General features: G+C 41.8%; 1 protein-coding gene across 1 annotated transcript in view; it reads left to right on the top strand.

The window, feature by feature from the left end:
- Positions 1 to 13,609: 13,609 nt before the first annotated feature.
- Positions 13,610 to 17,153, top strand: part of CCHR2.PART2H15orf48 (chromosome chr2.part2 C15orf48 homolog) — a 65,525-nt gene continuing 61,981 nt past the window's right edge. The window contains exons 1-3 of the mRNA XM_044063800.1: positions 13,610 to 13,813; positions 14,081 to 14,147; positions 14,447 to 14,535. Coding sequence (XP_043919735.1) covers positions 14,103 to 14,147; positions 14,447 to 14,535 — 134 coding nt within the window. The 5' untranslated portion in view covers positions 13,610 to 13,813; positions 14,081 to 14,102. The remainder of the gene's footprint in view (positions 13,814 to 14,080; positions 14,148 to 14,446; positions 14,536 to 17,153) is intronic.

Genomic DNA, 17,153 nt, shown 5'->3' with positions numbered 1-17,153 from the left:
TTGTTTTTTTTTTCTTTGTGTGCACTATTTGCCTCATGTCTGCTGATGACCATCAGGTCTCTTCCAACTGTACTGATCTTATTCATTTTTTCATACTGAGTATCCACAGCAAAGGAGCAGAAGCCAGCTGGAGGGACCATTGTCCAGGCAGTCATAATGATGCTTTATGCCCCTACTAGCATCCCAGCTATGAGTGCCTACATTATTTGTCTTAATCCCTCTCCTGGATAGAGAACAAGTGACCCATGTCAGCACAGGAGCCACTATAGCCCCCAATATAAGCTATCTCCTTCCCATATGATTGTATGTTCATCACACTCTTCAAATTGACATGCTGCCTCCCCACTAAGAGTTTCCACTTGGAAAAGGCAGTCACCTATTTATTTAATAGACTGTGCTGGACAGTGGTGCAGGGCCAGCATTATGCATAGATCAATCAGGCAACCATCTAGAGCACCATGCTTGGGAAGGCAGTCTTTCCAATTTATTTATTTATTTATTTTAGAGAATGAAACACATAGTGTTTTAACTTTAAAAAGTAAATAAATAAAATAGGGCACTACAAGAAATCACCACCCAAAGTGTAGCATGTGCCCCAAGGGGGAGTTGGTCCATTTGATTTGAGCATTCTAATCAAGCAACATCATACTAGACTTGTATTGTGAAGTCTCCATGATAACCTTGCTATGTTTAAATGGTAGGTGCGAAGCTACGATGCTACCAAGGGTTATGAGTTTTTTTTTTTTGTTTGTTTTTTATGCCAGCAAATGCTGGTTCTCTTTGTTGCCTGTCACCCAACATGCTGAGACACTCAGCAGACAGGTATTCTTACCAGGTGGCAGGACGAGTGGACGCTTCACCAAGGAAGTGACAGGTTGATGTTGACTCAGTCTATATTGCCAAAGTTCCAGCTGTCAAATGGCTATTACATTGAAAGGTGAAAATTATACATGTTTAACTAAAATTACAATATTTGTTTTGAACGTCTGCCTTTATTAATCGGCTGCCTGTGTCTTCAGGGAGTCAAGAGGATGTATGTGTATATGACATTCTGAAAAATTCTAGACAATTGATAGGAATGGTATGAGACAAAAGCAGTAAGGTAAGTATTATTATTAGTATTATTATTATTATTATTATTATATGCTGGCAGTGATCAAACTAATATTTTCTAGTGACAAATAATGGCTTTCTGATTTGTGTGGAGCATCTTAAAATATCGTAATGTGTGGCAACTTGTCTTTGTTGCCTATGTTAGCAAAAATGACTCTTGACATCAGACCTCCTGGCTATAACTGCTGTGTCCGGGTTGGGCATATCTCTCAAATGTCCCTAATTCTGGCCTAATTTATTTCTCAATCCCTCCTATTCCCTAGTAAACTCATAATTTTGGGAGAAAAGTGGTGGATTACATATAATAAATAATGACTATAATTAAAGTTATAGAATTAGTTTGCACCAGAAAATGCATGTTATTTCACATTTTCTTATTTTGTTAACTCCTTGTGTTAATAGTAGTAATATTTTAAAAAAAGTGTCCCTGATTATTTTTGGATTTGTTCCTGATTATGAGGGTAAAATGTTGAAAGCTTTGGGGTCAGCTGGATCATAGTAACTTGAAGCTCTTGTCATTTGGTCACTTTTAAACAGGTGCTACTGTCGGGCTTTGCAGAACTACTGTGCATTTGTGAGAAGTAACAGGGACTCCTTAATTGGGCACTTGATATGTACAGACAGAATAGGTATAACAGCTATGGCTGTCAGTAGAGGAAATGAGTAGTTGCCTGCCATTGCTTGTTTACTATTCTGGCTTTGCAGGACTAGTGTGGTTTATGTGAAGCAACCTGGAATACTTTAATGTCAGACAACTGTTTGGAACAAAGATGTAGTATATGGTCATCCTCTTATATCACAAACCAACATGTGAATTCTACATATACATGATTATAACTGCTTGGTGGGAGGTTGTCTGGATTAAAGCAACTGATACTCTTTTGACTTGCTTAGTTTACAGTCATTTTACAAAGGATAAAATACATCACAGAATACCCAAACATACAGAGATTCTGTGGGTCCAGTGGGCCCCACACATCAAGGCTGTAGAACTGGATTTTGACATTGTCTTAGTAGTGGCCTCTGCCTTGAATCCCACCTAGACCACAACTGGCCCTGGTCAGAGGTGTGCACAAAAGGTCACTAAAACTTGGTGGTGGGGGATTGAGGATGATATCATTATTTCTTTAACTTTCCCTCCAAACCTCAGAGTTCATTATCTTGTGTTGGTCTCGTGACAGTGTGTTCATTATTTCTTTAATTTTCCTCACAAACTTCAAACAGGTACACGGACGGACATTAATCTTGTGAAGGAGCAGTGTACTGTCTAAAATAAGTTGAAACCTTTAATATATTTTTTTTTTCATTTTCGTCACAAACACTGGATATATATATATATATATATATATATATATATATATATATATATATATATATATATATATATATATATATATATATATATATATATATATATATGCAGGTAGGTAGTTTTTCAGTGAGACTAAATGTCTGCTTATATCTATATATATCTTTATATAATTATATGTACAGATAGATATATGACAGGCAAATATGTTGTACTTGTTTTTTTTCAGTTTTGTCCGTGTGTGACATACAAGAGGTATACAGAAGGTGACTACCTTTTTCAGATTGGGGTAAGGAGGCATGCTTCATATATATTTATGTGTGTGTGTGTGTGTGTGTGTGTGTGTGTGTGTGTGTGTGTGTGTGTGTGTGTGTGTGTGTGTATGTGTGCATGGGCAGTTGTGAGGGCACCATGGAGCCCTTTTGCCTATGGTGCCAGTTGACCTAAATCCAGCCCTGTATCACTGAAATGTTTTTATTTCAAGGAAAAAGGAAATGAAGTACTTTGGATACATCAAGGGTCTGGTAGCCTGTCCAAATCCAATTACATTTTTTTCCTCTGCACTGTTTGTCCCAGGCCTGCTAACCACCAGGACTCCTCCAAATGGATTTAAGCCCATTTATTCCTTTACAGTGGGTATGTCCTGCTTAGGGGCGAGAGCCATCTGGAAGGACCATCATTCAGGCAGCCATGAGAGTGTTGTTGTGCTCTCACTGTCATCCCAGCAATGAAGATTTATACTACAGACCCTAACCATTCCTTTGGCTGGGGGACAATCAACCCATTCCACCATAAGACTTGTGATACCCTCCCCATATAAGTGACCTCCTGTGCACCCATATTAAGAGCTACTACCCATTGTGACTTGTTAGTAAAACACCCACTACAGGGCTGTCCTTGTATTACCACCCTTCTCTGAAGAAGTGGGTCATTGAATAGCCCGGTATGCCCCCTACCCCGATAATAGGAATGTCCAACCTCCCTACTGCAGCTCTAACAGAGATCCAAGCCGCTAATCAAACCTTGGCTATAGTCAGGGCTTTATCCTTCTACACCAATAGACCTGACCCTGTTAATTAGAAAATGGCAACAAAAACAAAAAACAGTTGTCTGTACTGAAATTTACATTTAATACATACAGGGAGTACTTAGCATGGAGAAAGAACTTCTTAGCATGGAGGAAATGTGTCGATGGGCTGTATGTTGACTATTAAAAGGTTTATCCCAGCTAGTACCAGTGAACACCTTTGGAGTTTGTTTCCATTTAAACCAAAGCCCCCACTCCACAACCAAGAACCATTTGATTTGTTAGGTTATTTATTTATTATCATGGTGCTTGGTAATGAGCAACTTAGTAAGACTTGAATTTGAATCATTTACTACTCTGCTGTTTCTGCACAGTGTGCTTAGAAGATTCCCTGCTGCTAATCCATGCACACTGGATTTGCTACTGCTTCGTTATTAAATCATTAAAGTTTGAATTTTTTACATGCAATGCATAAGACTGTCTAATTTTATTAATAACATCAGTGAACCTAGGCTGCATAGTTCTCAACTGTCCAGATTTTTGCCTCATATATTTGGTCTGTTACTCACAAGTTTTGTAGCTTTCTGTCAGAAAACACTGAGGATTAACAACACTAAATAATGACATACATTTGAGTTTCGCACCTTATATCCTTCAGAAAATGCATGCAAACAGAAATCATGTTATTTAAAAAACTTTCTAAATTTGTAATAGCAATATTTAAAATATGTCCCTTTTTGGGATCCCACCCCCCATTATTTTAGGCTTTGTCCAGATTTATTAAAGGTATGCTGAGCAAGGCAAGAAAATCGGGATGAAAAAACAAATCGTATTGGTACACATAAATTAAAGCAGCTGATAGATGCACTTACTCAGCTGCAAAATACAATTGCAGGGGTTTAAAACTTAGTGAATGTGCAGCATTATTATTGCTGTGAGTGCTCCCCAGCTAACAGCACCATCAAAACCTTGTCATGACAATGATGACTGATGAGTGATGTTTCAATTCCATTTCATATTATACCCATAAACATAAAAAGAAGTTATGTCTTATCATAACGTTCTATCTGTGTTGAGATCTTTGTTTATTCATTACCATTAGGACTTTGGTTCCGTCCTCAGAACCGATATGGCCATTTCCAAGCTCGTGCCAGCCAAAAACTCTCAGCTGAGACCTACCCATAATGCCCCCCTCCTAGTTACTCCAGATCAAGTTTGCCGGCCCCTATATAATAGAGGTAGTAATAAAAAAACAGTAGAAGGCTCTGTCTGAGCAAATACCCTAACCTGGAGTTCCTAAAGTCCACCAGGAGCCCAGGCAGGGGGGAGGAGGGTGGGAAGTAATGAATGAACAAAGATCTACAACACAGATGGAACGTTATGGTAAAGCATAACTTCTTTATCTGATGTTGTAAATCTTTGTTTATTCATTACCATTAGGACCGAGTCCCCAGCTACTTGAGTCCTGGGTGGCCCTAAGGAAGGATATTCCTGAGCACCATAGAACCAAAAGATGCTCGTCCCCTGGAGACCAAATCCAATTTGTAATGAGAGATAAAGGTGTGAGGTCTTGCCCAAGTGGCTGCTGCGCAGATATCATCAATAGAGGCTCTGGAATGAAATACTACAGAAGTAGACATAGATCTGGTAGAATGAGCCTTTACTCTGGAAGGTAAGGATAGCTTATTCTGTTGGTAGATAAAGGTAATTATGTTTTTAAGCCAGGAAGATGGAAACAGGTTTACCCAATCTGGGTCCTGCAAAGGTCACAAACAATTGATCTGCTTTCCTGAAAGATTTAGTCCTGTCCAAATAACAATGAAGCTGCCGATGCACATCAAGGGTGTGCAAAAGGTACTCCCCTCTATTAGAATGCTGAGAGAAGAAAACCAGCAGGTCAATAGATTGGTTAATGGAAAATCCAGAAATGACCTTGGGCAAGAAAGAAGGGTCAGTACGAAGGGACACCATATCCATGTGGAAGATCAAGTAAGGTCTCTTGACACTCAAGGCCTGCAGCTCAGATACTCTTCTCGCTGAAGTAAGTGCAACTAGAAGTAAAGTTTTCCATGACAAAAATTTTACATCACATGAATCAAAGGTCTGGAAAGGAGGACCTGTGAGAGAGTGAAGCACCAAAGTCAAGTACCAGGGTTCTAAGGGAGGCTTGACCGGAGGTTTAACGTGTAATACTCCTTTCAAAAATGTCTTGCATAGGCGGCGTGACATAACTGAAGAATTATCAAATCCATTATGAAAATTGGTGATAGCTGCTAAATGTACAGTGATCGTCGATGCTGAGGCTCCTGCATGTAAAAGAGTCGTCAGGTACTGAAGGATCTTTTGAATAGACATAGAGAAGGGATCTATGTTCTGATCTTTGGACCAAACAGAAAACCTAGTCCATTTACTAGAATAAACTTTCCTGGTGGAAGGTTTGTGTGAAGCCAGAAGAATTTCACGAACAGGAGATGGGATGTCAGGCAGCCTGGCAACCACTGGAAGTGGAGGAACCAAGCTGTGAGCTTGAGACTGTGAAGATTGGGATGAATCAGTCTCTGAGGATGAGATAACAGGTCTTGGGAATGATCCAGGATCCACGGGCTGTGAATCAGATGAGGCCATCAAAACGGAAACCAGATTTGACAGGGCCAATATGGGGCAATGAAGATCACTTTGCTTCTCAACCTCTGAGCTTTCTGGAGAAATTTTGGAATGAGGGGAAATGGGGGAAAGGCATACAGAAGACCCGGGGGCCAATCGTGCATTAGAGCATCCCTCTGGGGTTCCCCCTGAGGGGGGATCAAGGCAAAGTAGCTTCTGCATTTGTTGTTTAGGGGGGAAGCAAACAGGTCACAACAAGGCTTGCCCCAGCGTCGGAAGATCCAATCTGAGGGACCACTCATAAAGCATCAGGATGTTCCTGCTCAGATTGTCTGCAATAAGGCTGGAACTCCCAGGAATGTGCATTGCTATGAGAAAGCAGTTGGAAGATATTGCCCAGTGTCAAATCCTCATGTCTTCCCAACACAGGGGATAAGACCTGGTTCCACCTTGCTTGTTAATATACCAGACGACTGCCATGTTGTCTGACTGAATTGCAATGGTCCCAGAAGGTAGGAATGCATGGAATGCTTGCAACGCTAAGAGAACTGCCCTCAGTTCCAGGACATTTATGTGCAAATTTGCCTGCATGGGGGATCAGGTGCCTTGGACCATCTTTCCCTGGAAATGACCCCCCCCCCCCAACAGGGAACCGTCCATGGTCACCGTGGCTGTGGGCTGGGGAAGACAGAACGTTCGACACCAAAGATTTGTTTGTGGCTTCATCCACCATAGCATTTCTTCCTTGCAACAGTTTGTAAGACGTATCGTGTGGTCGAGTGGGTGAGTTAAAAATTACCATTGTGCAGAAAGGAGCCACTGCAGGATTCTTATGTGCAGCCTTGCCAGTGGTACTAACTTAATGGCAGCCACCATGGAGCCTAAGAGTTGCAGCACATGGTGTGCTGGCACATAGGTCTGAGGAAGAAGGTCTTGGATTTGGTGTCTTATTTTTGAAAGCCTGTGAGGGGGGAGAGAAGCTTGACAGGATGTTGTGTCAAAGACTGCTTCAATAACTTCCAGTGTCTTTGTTAGGGACATTTGAGATTTTTCCTTGTTGATTGTAATCCCCAAGCAGAGAGCGAAACCTTGAGTGTAAGAGAGGCTGCAGACTAGGAGATTCCTGGTCAGAGCGGTAAGGAGCCAATCGTCCAGATACAGAAACACCTGGAATCCTTGTAGTCAAAGATGAGCTACCACAACTGCCATACATTTGGTGAGCACTCTGGGGGCTGTCGAGAGACCGAATGGCAGTGCCCTGAACTGGTAGTGATTGTCCCCCAGCCGGAAGAGGAGAAACCTCTGGGAGCAGTGATCCATCTTTCTGTGGTAGTACGCATCCTAGAGGGCTATAGAGCACATCCAGTTGTCCCTCCCTAGGAAGGGGAGAATGGACTGTACCATGACCATCTGGAATTTTTGAGGTCTGAAAGATTTGTTCAATAGTCTGAGTTCCAGGATTGGTCTCCAGTCCCCTGTCTTTTTTGGCACTAAAAAGAACCTCGAGTAAAACCCGAATCTTGTCTGGTATGGTGGGACTGGTTGGATGACTCTTTTTCTTAGCAGCTTTTCTATTTCTAAGGCAGCTAATTCCCTCTGATTGGGTGGTACATCGGAGATTTGTTTGAAAGGTCTGGGAGTTAAATTGAATGGTATTTGGTAGCCTCTGGATATTACTCTCTGCACCCAAACAACAGTAGTAAATTGCCAGGCTAGTAAGTGCAGAGAAAAACTACCCCCGACTGCTTCCACAGGAAAGCAATTGGGCCGTTGCTCAGGAGCACTGGTAGATTCTGCCAGAGAAAGAATCTCTAGCGCCCTGGTTATGCAGACCCCCCTCTATCCTGAAAGGGGCGTCTTCCAGATGAGTTGCCCCCTCTGCCCCGGGGGGATTGCTCACCACAAGAGTCACGAAAAGATCCTTGGGATTTCTTAAACCACATTTTTCCTCCCTTCTTGTTTCTGGAGTAGGACCTCTGGGGGTTGGAAAAGCATATGCCCCACAGCAGACAAGGTCTTTCCATCTTTCTCACTTCATGCAAGTGTGTCTCATATTTTGGGACCAAAAAGTGCAGATTCATCGATAGGTACATTGACGTAGGAAGATTTAAAGGGGTCTGCAAAGTCACACAACCGCATCCAAGAATTACGTCTTATGACAATGCCTGATGCGGCAGCTTGAGCTGCCCCCTCAGTGGTGTGAGATATCAAACGCATCGAGAAGTTCGAGATGAATTCAAGGGTAGCTTGCTGCGAGGCGACAGTGTCACACAGCTCATCAGGCAGTACCCCCGCCAAAGAGGAAAGACATTTCAGAAATTAGGTCTCTTTGGAGAAGAGTGAAGTGTGCCAGATAGTTCAGCGACCAAATGGCGAAGGTCACTGAAGCATAGGTCTACTTCCCTAGTCTGTCCATGGTCTGGGACTCCCTGTTCAGAGGATGGACAGTGGAACTATCTTCTGCCAGTTCCCTCTTGGTGGCCACAGCCACGACCATGGAATCAACTGTCAACTGCTTGGACCAGTGGGGCTGGTCATCAGGTGTAGATAAAATTTTGTCTGGCCTCCGGGGGACAGGTTCCACATTGTCCGGAGCCTTCCAGGCATGCTGCACAATGAGCTTAACAAGGTCATCTGACAGTGGGGTCACCCAGGAAGTAGATGGCCAGGCAGGGAAGGCCTGCAAGAACACTGATTCCTCAGAAGAAGGGTTAGAGGACTTCCAGTCTCCCTGCTGCTTGAGGATTTCGAGAATGTCTCCGAATGAGATGTCATCTGGGAGAGACCGTGGGGACCCTTCCCCCCTCATCACAATAGGTGTCTTCGGTGATAGATTCCTCCAGGGAATCAAGGTGCTTCCTCTTGCACAGTTTCTTCCAGGGTGGCTCCCCAGTGGGATCTTCTGAGGAGGACTCCGGAGAAGGGGTTCCCTTCAAAGGGGGGGTCTTGCAGCTCCCGTGCCCGAGATCCTGAAATAGGGGTTTGGGACAGCTGCATGCTAGGAGGGGGTTTTGATGCTGATGTCATTGGTGCAGACTGCGAGCCTGTGGAGGCAAGGACCCTCTCTATCACCTGGAAAGCGGGCCCGTCCGAGGAGGTATGAGAGCCCGGAACTGAGAAGGACAACCTCGGAACTGGGGTCACACCCTGCCCTGAGGAGCCCACGTCAAGGTGAGGATCCCTGAGAGGACTGGAAGCCATCGGAGCCGTGGACATAGATGGCGCCAGTGAGAAAATTGGCGCCAGGCTAGGTACCAAGGTACAGACGATGCAAGCACTGCTCAGAGAGAGCATCGGCTCCACCGAAGCCGATGCAGGAAGGGTGGTCGGTGCCAACAGGGGAAAAACTGCTGTTGGAGCCGAGACAGTATGCACCGGGGTGGACATCAGTACCGAGATCTCTGGGAGCTGGGTAGAGGCTGGAGGAGGATAAACAGGGGAAAATGTAGTAAAAGATTCCATGCCAAGAGGGACGGAGGGTCTAGTTGGAATGGGCAGTCCCCTAGTTGCCAGAAGCTGGTCGACAACCCGCACTAAGTCTAATTCAGAAAAACTCCTGGTGGATCTAAAGGAGGCTGCTGAAGGAGAATCAGGTCTTTCTAGAAAGGGGCTAAACCTCTGCCCCAAAAACGGGTTGTAAGTTGGAGAGTATCTTGCCATGGGCAAATATTCGACTTTAGGAGCTGAAGAAACTATCAGCACCGTGGTCGGAGATGGTGCCGAAGCAGGTACAGTCATAGGAGCCTATGTCAGATCCAAGGATGGCACCGAAGTCAGTGGTGTGATGCTGCTATCGAAATAGGGGTGAATATCATAGACAGCACCGAAGGAGAAGATACAGAGCCTGGTGCCGAAGAGGTCTGCACTGAGGGTGCTGGAGAAGCACAGAGCCAACTCTGTTCCGTAACTGACAGAGATGCAGGAACCAAATGGCTCCATTTTTCCTTATGTTTTTGGTCTTTGGAGGGGGGTGAGACCTCCGACCCAGATAGTGCCTCTGAAAAAGGTGTCGTAATTAAACCTTTTAAAATAAGCTTATTTTTACGTTCTGCTAGTGTACGATTACTAACACTAGCACAAATGTCACAGTCAGCTTTAATATGGTCCACACCCAAACAGTAGACACAACGAACATGTCCGTCTGAGTTGGGCATCTTATGTCCACACTTGTCACACTGTTTAAATCCCAACTTAGCTTTGTCTGACATAGTAAGGCAACAAGGCTATCCTAATAGAAGAAACAAAAGAAGGGAGAGAAAAAAGTGAGAGAATATCAACGATGGTATTAAAAAATACCACAAGTGGTAAGGAAGGCCCTACCAAAGGCAGGGGAGAGGGACAGTACCAAAATGGTAGAAATTTAATTACTAAGGTAAAGGGTAGGGAATAGAAGTAGGTTATAGGTGACAGTGAGAAAAGGCTAAATTGACTAAAAAATAAGAAATTTTGAGGAAAAACTATAAAATCACAATTTTCCACTTAGCTTTGAGAGAGATGGCTAGCACTTCTGACGAGGAATGCCGCAAACGAGATCTGGAGTAACTAGGAGAGGAGCATTATGGGTAGGTCTTAGCTGAGAGTTTTTGGCTGGCGCGAGCTTAGAAACAGCCGTATCGGTTCCGAGGACGGAACCGAAGTCCTAATGGTAATGAATAAACAAAGATTTACAACATAAGATTGTAACACTGATCTCCTTATCTATGTACATGGGACTGTATAATGATACACTCTTGCTCTACTTATTGTTCAATGTTTTGTTGCCTGTGTTGCTGCTTAAAACCCATCATGTGTTATTTACTCTTGTTAAACCACTAGTTAGCTTTTAACTATAACTGCTGTTCAAACTGTTTCTTTAGAGAGTTTGTTAACATCCTGTCCAATGTATAGTACTATTAAAGTGTATTACTGTATGTTTAATATGGAGCTTTTCTCCCCGGGCATCAGCTGAAAAAAGACAATTGTCCAGTAGGATTTTCCCGGTAAACAAATGTAAAATAAAATGAATAAAATAAGTAAATGACATTTACATAGCAGGTCAGCAGGAAAACTGACATAATAGAAATTAATAAAGCTCATCAATAAATTCTGCACCTCACTGTTGTTTGTTAGCGAGTGGAAGCAATTAATTTCAGATATCAAAATCTGAGCAAATTTAGGATCAAAAACAGAAGATAGGCCTCACTCCTGGAGCAAAAAAAAAAAAGTCACCGTAACTCCATGACAACCGTAAAATGCTTTGACCTTGACAAACACCGTGGATGCCGACTTGTAAACTGTTATGTTGCTAATGACTTCATATGACTTCATAATGACTTCCTGCTTCCAGTCGCAAAATTGATGTCTCTTTTTATTCTTACTAATGTCTCAGAATGTCTGTTGCTGTTTAAGGAATAGCAAAATAGATGATAGACATTATTATAATCTCCTAGTCAGCGTTCATCACTAATTTGTGCAAAAAAAAATATTTTCAAATGTTGCTAAAATTTGCATAATAATGATTACTCTGTAATATTAATAGGCGACAACTTGACACTTTTAGTAAATCTCAATTGCCATCTTTTTTTTTTAATGAGACAAAATGTTAAAAGAAACGTCTGGAACTGAGATGACGTAAATTGTTATTGTAAAATGCGGAGACTAGATCCATACACCAGGACTGGAGGCACAGTACAACAATCAGTATCTGTGTCAGCGAACATCGATCTCCTTTTCATGTTCTGACACAAGTCGCGTAACAAACAAAATGCATAAAGAACAGGGTGTTCTGTCGATACACCCTAATTATTATGTTTGGGTAACTTTGCATGGGACACATATTTAACCCGTTTCGTATATAGGTTCAGATGAACTGTTTAACTTGTTAGTATAACTGGACAACCAGGTTCGGAGGCACATAGCATAAACTAAGAGTAAAATGTAATAGTGACATTTTTGTCTGCAGTTATTGTGGCTCAATCATTCTCTTTATTGACAACTAAACCGAAAGCTAGCAAAAAGGCACAGAGCGTCTTTCTGTCTGTACGTACGTAAAATGCGTAATATGAAACCTTTATAAAGCTGAGACTGAAATTAGACGGACGCTTTTCTTTACAAACACCAATAGTGCTGCTGTGTAGAGACTTTGACAATTTGTAGCTATCACCGTGACTTATTTGTTTTTTTAGTGCATAGCTTTCTATTAGGGATTCATTTGCTCGTGACAGTTTCACTTGTACTTTTCTGTCACTCACATCTTCTTGGAGCCTCACTCTCTGAAACATACTTCCCAACTTCTTAGTAGAAGAAATATGGAGAATCCCTAAAATAATGGGGGTAGAACGGCTCAAAACAGGGACAGATTTTAACTATAACATTTGAAAGCTTAGAAAGTTGCTAGATAACAGGATTTGTGTTAAGTCAAATATGTGTCTTTATTTAGTGACCTCAATATAGTCATTGGCCAGGCCAGCAAACCACACATTTTTTGAGGAACAGACCAAATATATGAGGAAAATCTGAGCATGCTCCATACATTCTGGATAGTTCAGATGTGTGCTTTTCAGTTTAAAATACGCATGCTGTGTGTTTAAGAGAAAACAAACCTGAAACATGAACAAGTTCAAGAGAACAGCTAAGAATACCTCTCAAGTGCATTTCAGAACGAGGAACGTTACGTTTCTCATTCTGAGTTTGCGAAGAACTTGAACTTTTTCAGACATGCAGTTGAGTAGTTTATAACTGATATACATGGTAAATAATCGCATATTAATTTTAATTCATGAAAATAACTTTTTTTACGTATAATGTAACGCATTTTATCCATCGTATGTGAGCTAACTAGTCGAAATTAGCGCAATTCATCTGAACTGCCCAGATTTTGGCGTCATACTTCTGGTCCATTCCTCATAAAATCTGTACTTTTTCTGGCAAATCACTCAGAATTGCAGTCACCAAATGACATACATTGAACTTTAAGACTTCCTACCTTTCAGAAAATGCATCCCAACAAATCCTGTTCTAGCAACTTTCTAAAGTTACAGCAGACTACAGATTTCTTGTGCTAAATTGAGAAGTATTTGTTCCATCACGTTATAAGAGGCAGTACACCACCTTTCTGAGACGGAAAGCTGAGGGCTGTGCCAAAAGGCGCAGGTGTCTGCAAATGAGATCATACTAGTCATAAACATTCACCATCCTACTGTGTAGCTTGTGTGCATTTTTATTTAATTTTTTTTTTTCTGTGGGTCTTGACTGTTACAGTCTTGAAGTCTTCCCACCCACAAGTAACATACACAGGGCTAACATTTAACTAATATTTCTGCAACTTAGGTCTTTAAATTGGATGCACTTTTCAATCTCTACAAGCTAAGGACTCTCCAAAACCGGACCCGATTTTTTAACATTGTTTCTGAGCGCTTGGGGGGAAGGGTTGTAGTAAAAAATGCTGCGTCACAATGCAACAGTAAGTTGTCAAACTTGGCAGTGGCATACCGCATCGGTAGGTTTCGGAATTACGCATACTCGCAGTAGAGGGCGCTTCGTTCGGCAACGCAAACAGCGTATTGTGCATAAAAATGCTACAAGTTTGGAAGAATTCATGTGATGTTTAGGATGCAAATTGGTATCGATTTGACTAATCTTAGCTCGCCTACGGCAGTATGTGTGCGTGATTTAGTTCACATCCATCCAGGGTAGGCGTTTACTATAAAAGCCGCACGAATCAGGAAGCGAAAGTTTTAAAACAGCATCATTCCATCGGTGGGGCTGGTTGAGCATCGTAGGTAAGGATGTTCGTCAAGCTATTACATAGGAATGGGATACGTTTGTACCAACAAGTTAAATATTAAAGTTATACACTTTGTTTTAAATCGGATTATTTTCACTATTATTTCCTAAGAGCGATAGTAGTAGTGCGTTTGATTCTCTTAGCCTCTGTTTGCATATAAAGGGACACTTGTGTCCTGTCCAGGGTACTTAAATGGTCAAAAAGTAAACAGTTACTTATGAGTTAAGTAACAGTTTCAACGATTTTTGCTTTCTTATTGCAGGTTTCAGATACATTTTTCAGAAATGTCATCATTTTCATTTTTTCGAATGTTAAAGAAAAGAAAAGAGGTAGGTTTCTTACTTAAACTACATAAAGTGAAAAATAAGGCAGTCCAACTACATAAAGTAATAAAAAGGCAGTCCAGTTTATTAATCCTTGGGTGCTGCAAGTATGATAGACTAGGGTGTTTCCTGCCTATAAATTGTATCCATATGTGGTTATTTCTTGTGTAGACCTGCAACTGCATTTGTGGGATCCAGCATTTGTTTCTAATGTGATTTGAAGTTGTGAAATGCAGAAAATAAGAGTTGTGCATTTTTCTGAATTGCATTCTTGTTTGCTTTATTTATTTGTTTAATTATTTTAGCTTATCCCAATCATCGGAATTATGTCATTTGCATCAATTGGCGGCATAAGTGCTATGATCTACGCTTTGATTTCCAAGAGCGATGTAATGTAAGTTGTCATAAGTTATACATGTTTTTAAATTAGTGTGTGTATACTACACCATTTTAAAAATAATAAACTGTTAAATATAAAGTAAGGTGTTGGCAAAAGCTGGCGTTGTGTAGGAGGAAAACAATTGTTTATTTTGCAAATGTTTTGGCAATAGGATCCCCAGTTTGATTCTTGGTTCGGGTGCCATCTTTCCGGAGACTGCATTTTCTTCCCTGTCTTTTGAAGATTTTCTCCAGGTGCTCAGGGTTTCCTCCAGTCTCACAGGGGTATGCGTTAGGTGAATGTTCGGAAATGGTTTAAATGTTTTGCCCCCATTAACTTGTAAATGATAAAATCAGATTATTGAGAAACAAGCGAAAAGAAAGCCCATGTTGCTCAAAGAGCATTCCCTCCTTCCACTCTATCTTCAGTACCTACTTTCTCCATTTAATGGGCCCATGGAAGAAGTTTATCCAGACAAACACATCTCACATCTTTGCTCAAGAATCAGGAAAAAAAAATAATTGGGGATGGGGGAGGCAAATACCCCAAACCAGGGTCAGTTTTTAAATATTACTTGAATTAAGTTTTGTCTCCAATTGTGTTTCCTGAACAATAAGAAGTATGCAACTTTATTATCTGATTATATTTATTGACTAATCCTCATTAATTTGCCAGACAATCCAGCATTTCATGAGATGAAACCAGTCATAGTTGAGAGACATGCTGTCAAGCCGTGGATGTAAGGTAGTAAATTATATAGTTTTTTTTTTTTTTTTTTGCAGAGTACCGGTCCATTATAGGTACATACTTACACATTTCTTCTGCATCTAAAGGTTTGCAAAGGTGGTTTGTTATAAGCTCAAGACACAATAGTAAGACTACCAAAACTAAGAGAATTTATTTGCTGTTAAAGACAAGTCATAATGAAGTGTGAAAGCTGCTGTCACACATTAAATGTATACTTTTCCAGACCTACCTGCATGGCAGAGAGAGATAAAGCATCATTTGTGACTGACTCAGCCTACCTAAATTTGATTAGCAGTTTTAGCCATGGAAAGGCCGTACTGGGAGGTGGGATTTGAATGGCTTACATGCACTAGCTCATCCCAAGGGTAAAGAAAGTGGAGGGGTGTCCATTTAGGGATACAACCACAGTTGATCCCAGGCTGAGACTGGGGATGCATGGTAAAGTGTGACTACAACTTGGGTAGGGCATTAGCTGAGCCACGCATAAAAACATAGAGGATATGGTGCAGTGCCAGTTGCACAGACATACCTTGGAAAATACTTGTGCTTGCAGGGAAGGGCTTAGGCCAGAAGGGAAGAACACTGCATTGGCAGTACTATGACTCTTCTTTAGGATGTTTCAGGATGTTCATTGACCTCAAACATAGTCAGTCAAGCAAGTCCAGGAGAAGACAGAGGTTCACTGTACCCAGTGGGTGAGGAAAGGCACAAGGAGCAGATGATAGTCAGCTAACGGGGAGAGAGAAATGGTGAAAAAAAGTCTTTTTGCAGGGAGCAAGCCCCCCCCCATGAACTCCTTTTGTGGTCTCACTACACCCCCACTATTTTTGTATGCTAAATTCCAAATCACTGTACCTCAGAAAAAAGGGAAGTCTCCAAGATGTATCATTTTCAGACTTGCTATGTATATTCCACATAATCTCACTTACGTTTTTGTGGTTCAGACACATGCACCATCTTTGTACTTACAAGAGCCCAGTTTGGAGCATGGCCAGTCTGCCTACCAGCATGTTTTTGAGGTGTGTGAGGAAACTGAATCCCCTTACGAACAACATGAATAGAGAGAGAAAAATTCCATCCAAAGATAGATGTTTCACATCCTTTTGGCTAGTCTGGTTACAGTATTTGTTATAGGTTCATAGGTTCATAGGTAGGTACTAGGCTATCAGCCCAAGGGCCTACATAAGCCTAGCCAGCAAGGTTCCATAGCTTACGCCACCCAAGAAAGTTATTTTCCTGTGCCACTGTCCAGCAGAGACACAGAAGTGATCCCTGGGGTGTATTTCCTATTTCCCATCCTCTCATCAAGATTTTTCTTGAAGAATGCTAATGAAGAACTTTGCTTGACATAGATAGGTAGCTTGTTCCAGACTATAGGAAGTCTCTGGGACAGGAATCTATCCCTCCAGCATGTCCTGTTTATTGTGGTGACAAGGTTTAGGTCCCTAGAGCGTGTAGCTTGGAGGGATTGGGATTTCTTTAGGTGTAGCATGTCCAACAGCTCTGTGTTTGACATAGCTTTATATGTTAGTCAGAGATCACCTCGGAGTAGGTGATATGCTACAGAGTAAAGCTGGAGTTTTTTGAGGCGGTCAGTGTAGGGCATTTGTTTGAGGCCAGTAATCCTCTTTGTGAGGTACTTCTGTGGCCTTTCCAGCTGCTGCAGATGTCTTGTGAGGTACATTCCAAAAGGGGCGTTGTACTCTATAATGGGTCTAATGAGTGACGAGTGGAGGGGAACAATGACCTCTTTTTTCCTGGATGAGAACCCTTTTATGATGAGGTGTGCCACAGAGGAGGACTTCCTGACTGCTATGGCGATGTGACTATCAAAGGAGAGACTGCTGTCCACCTGGGTCCCAAGGTCTCATCACGCATTCGGTGTT

The sequence above is a fragment of the Protopterus annectens genome, chromosome 2.part2 (genome assembly GCF_019279795.1).
Source record: "Protopterus annectens isolate FY-2018-M chromosome 2.part2, PAN1.0, whole genome shotgun sequence".
NCBI classification, from domain to species: Eukaryota; Metazoa; Chordata; order Ceratodontiformes; family Protopteridae; genus Protopterus; species Protopterus annectens.
The sequence above is the reverse complement of the archived record's forward strand: the minus strand, read 5'-3'. Positions and strand labels throughout refer to the sequence as shown.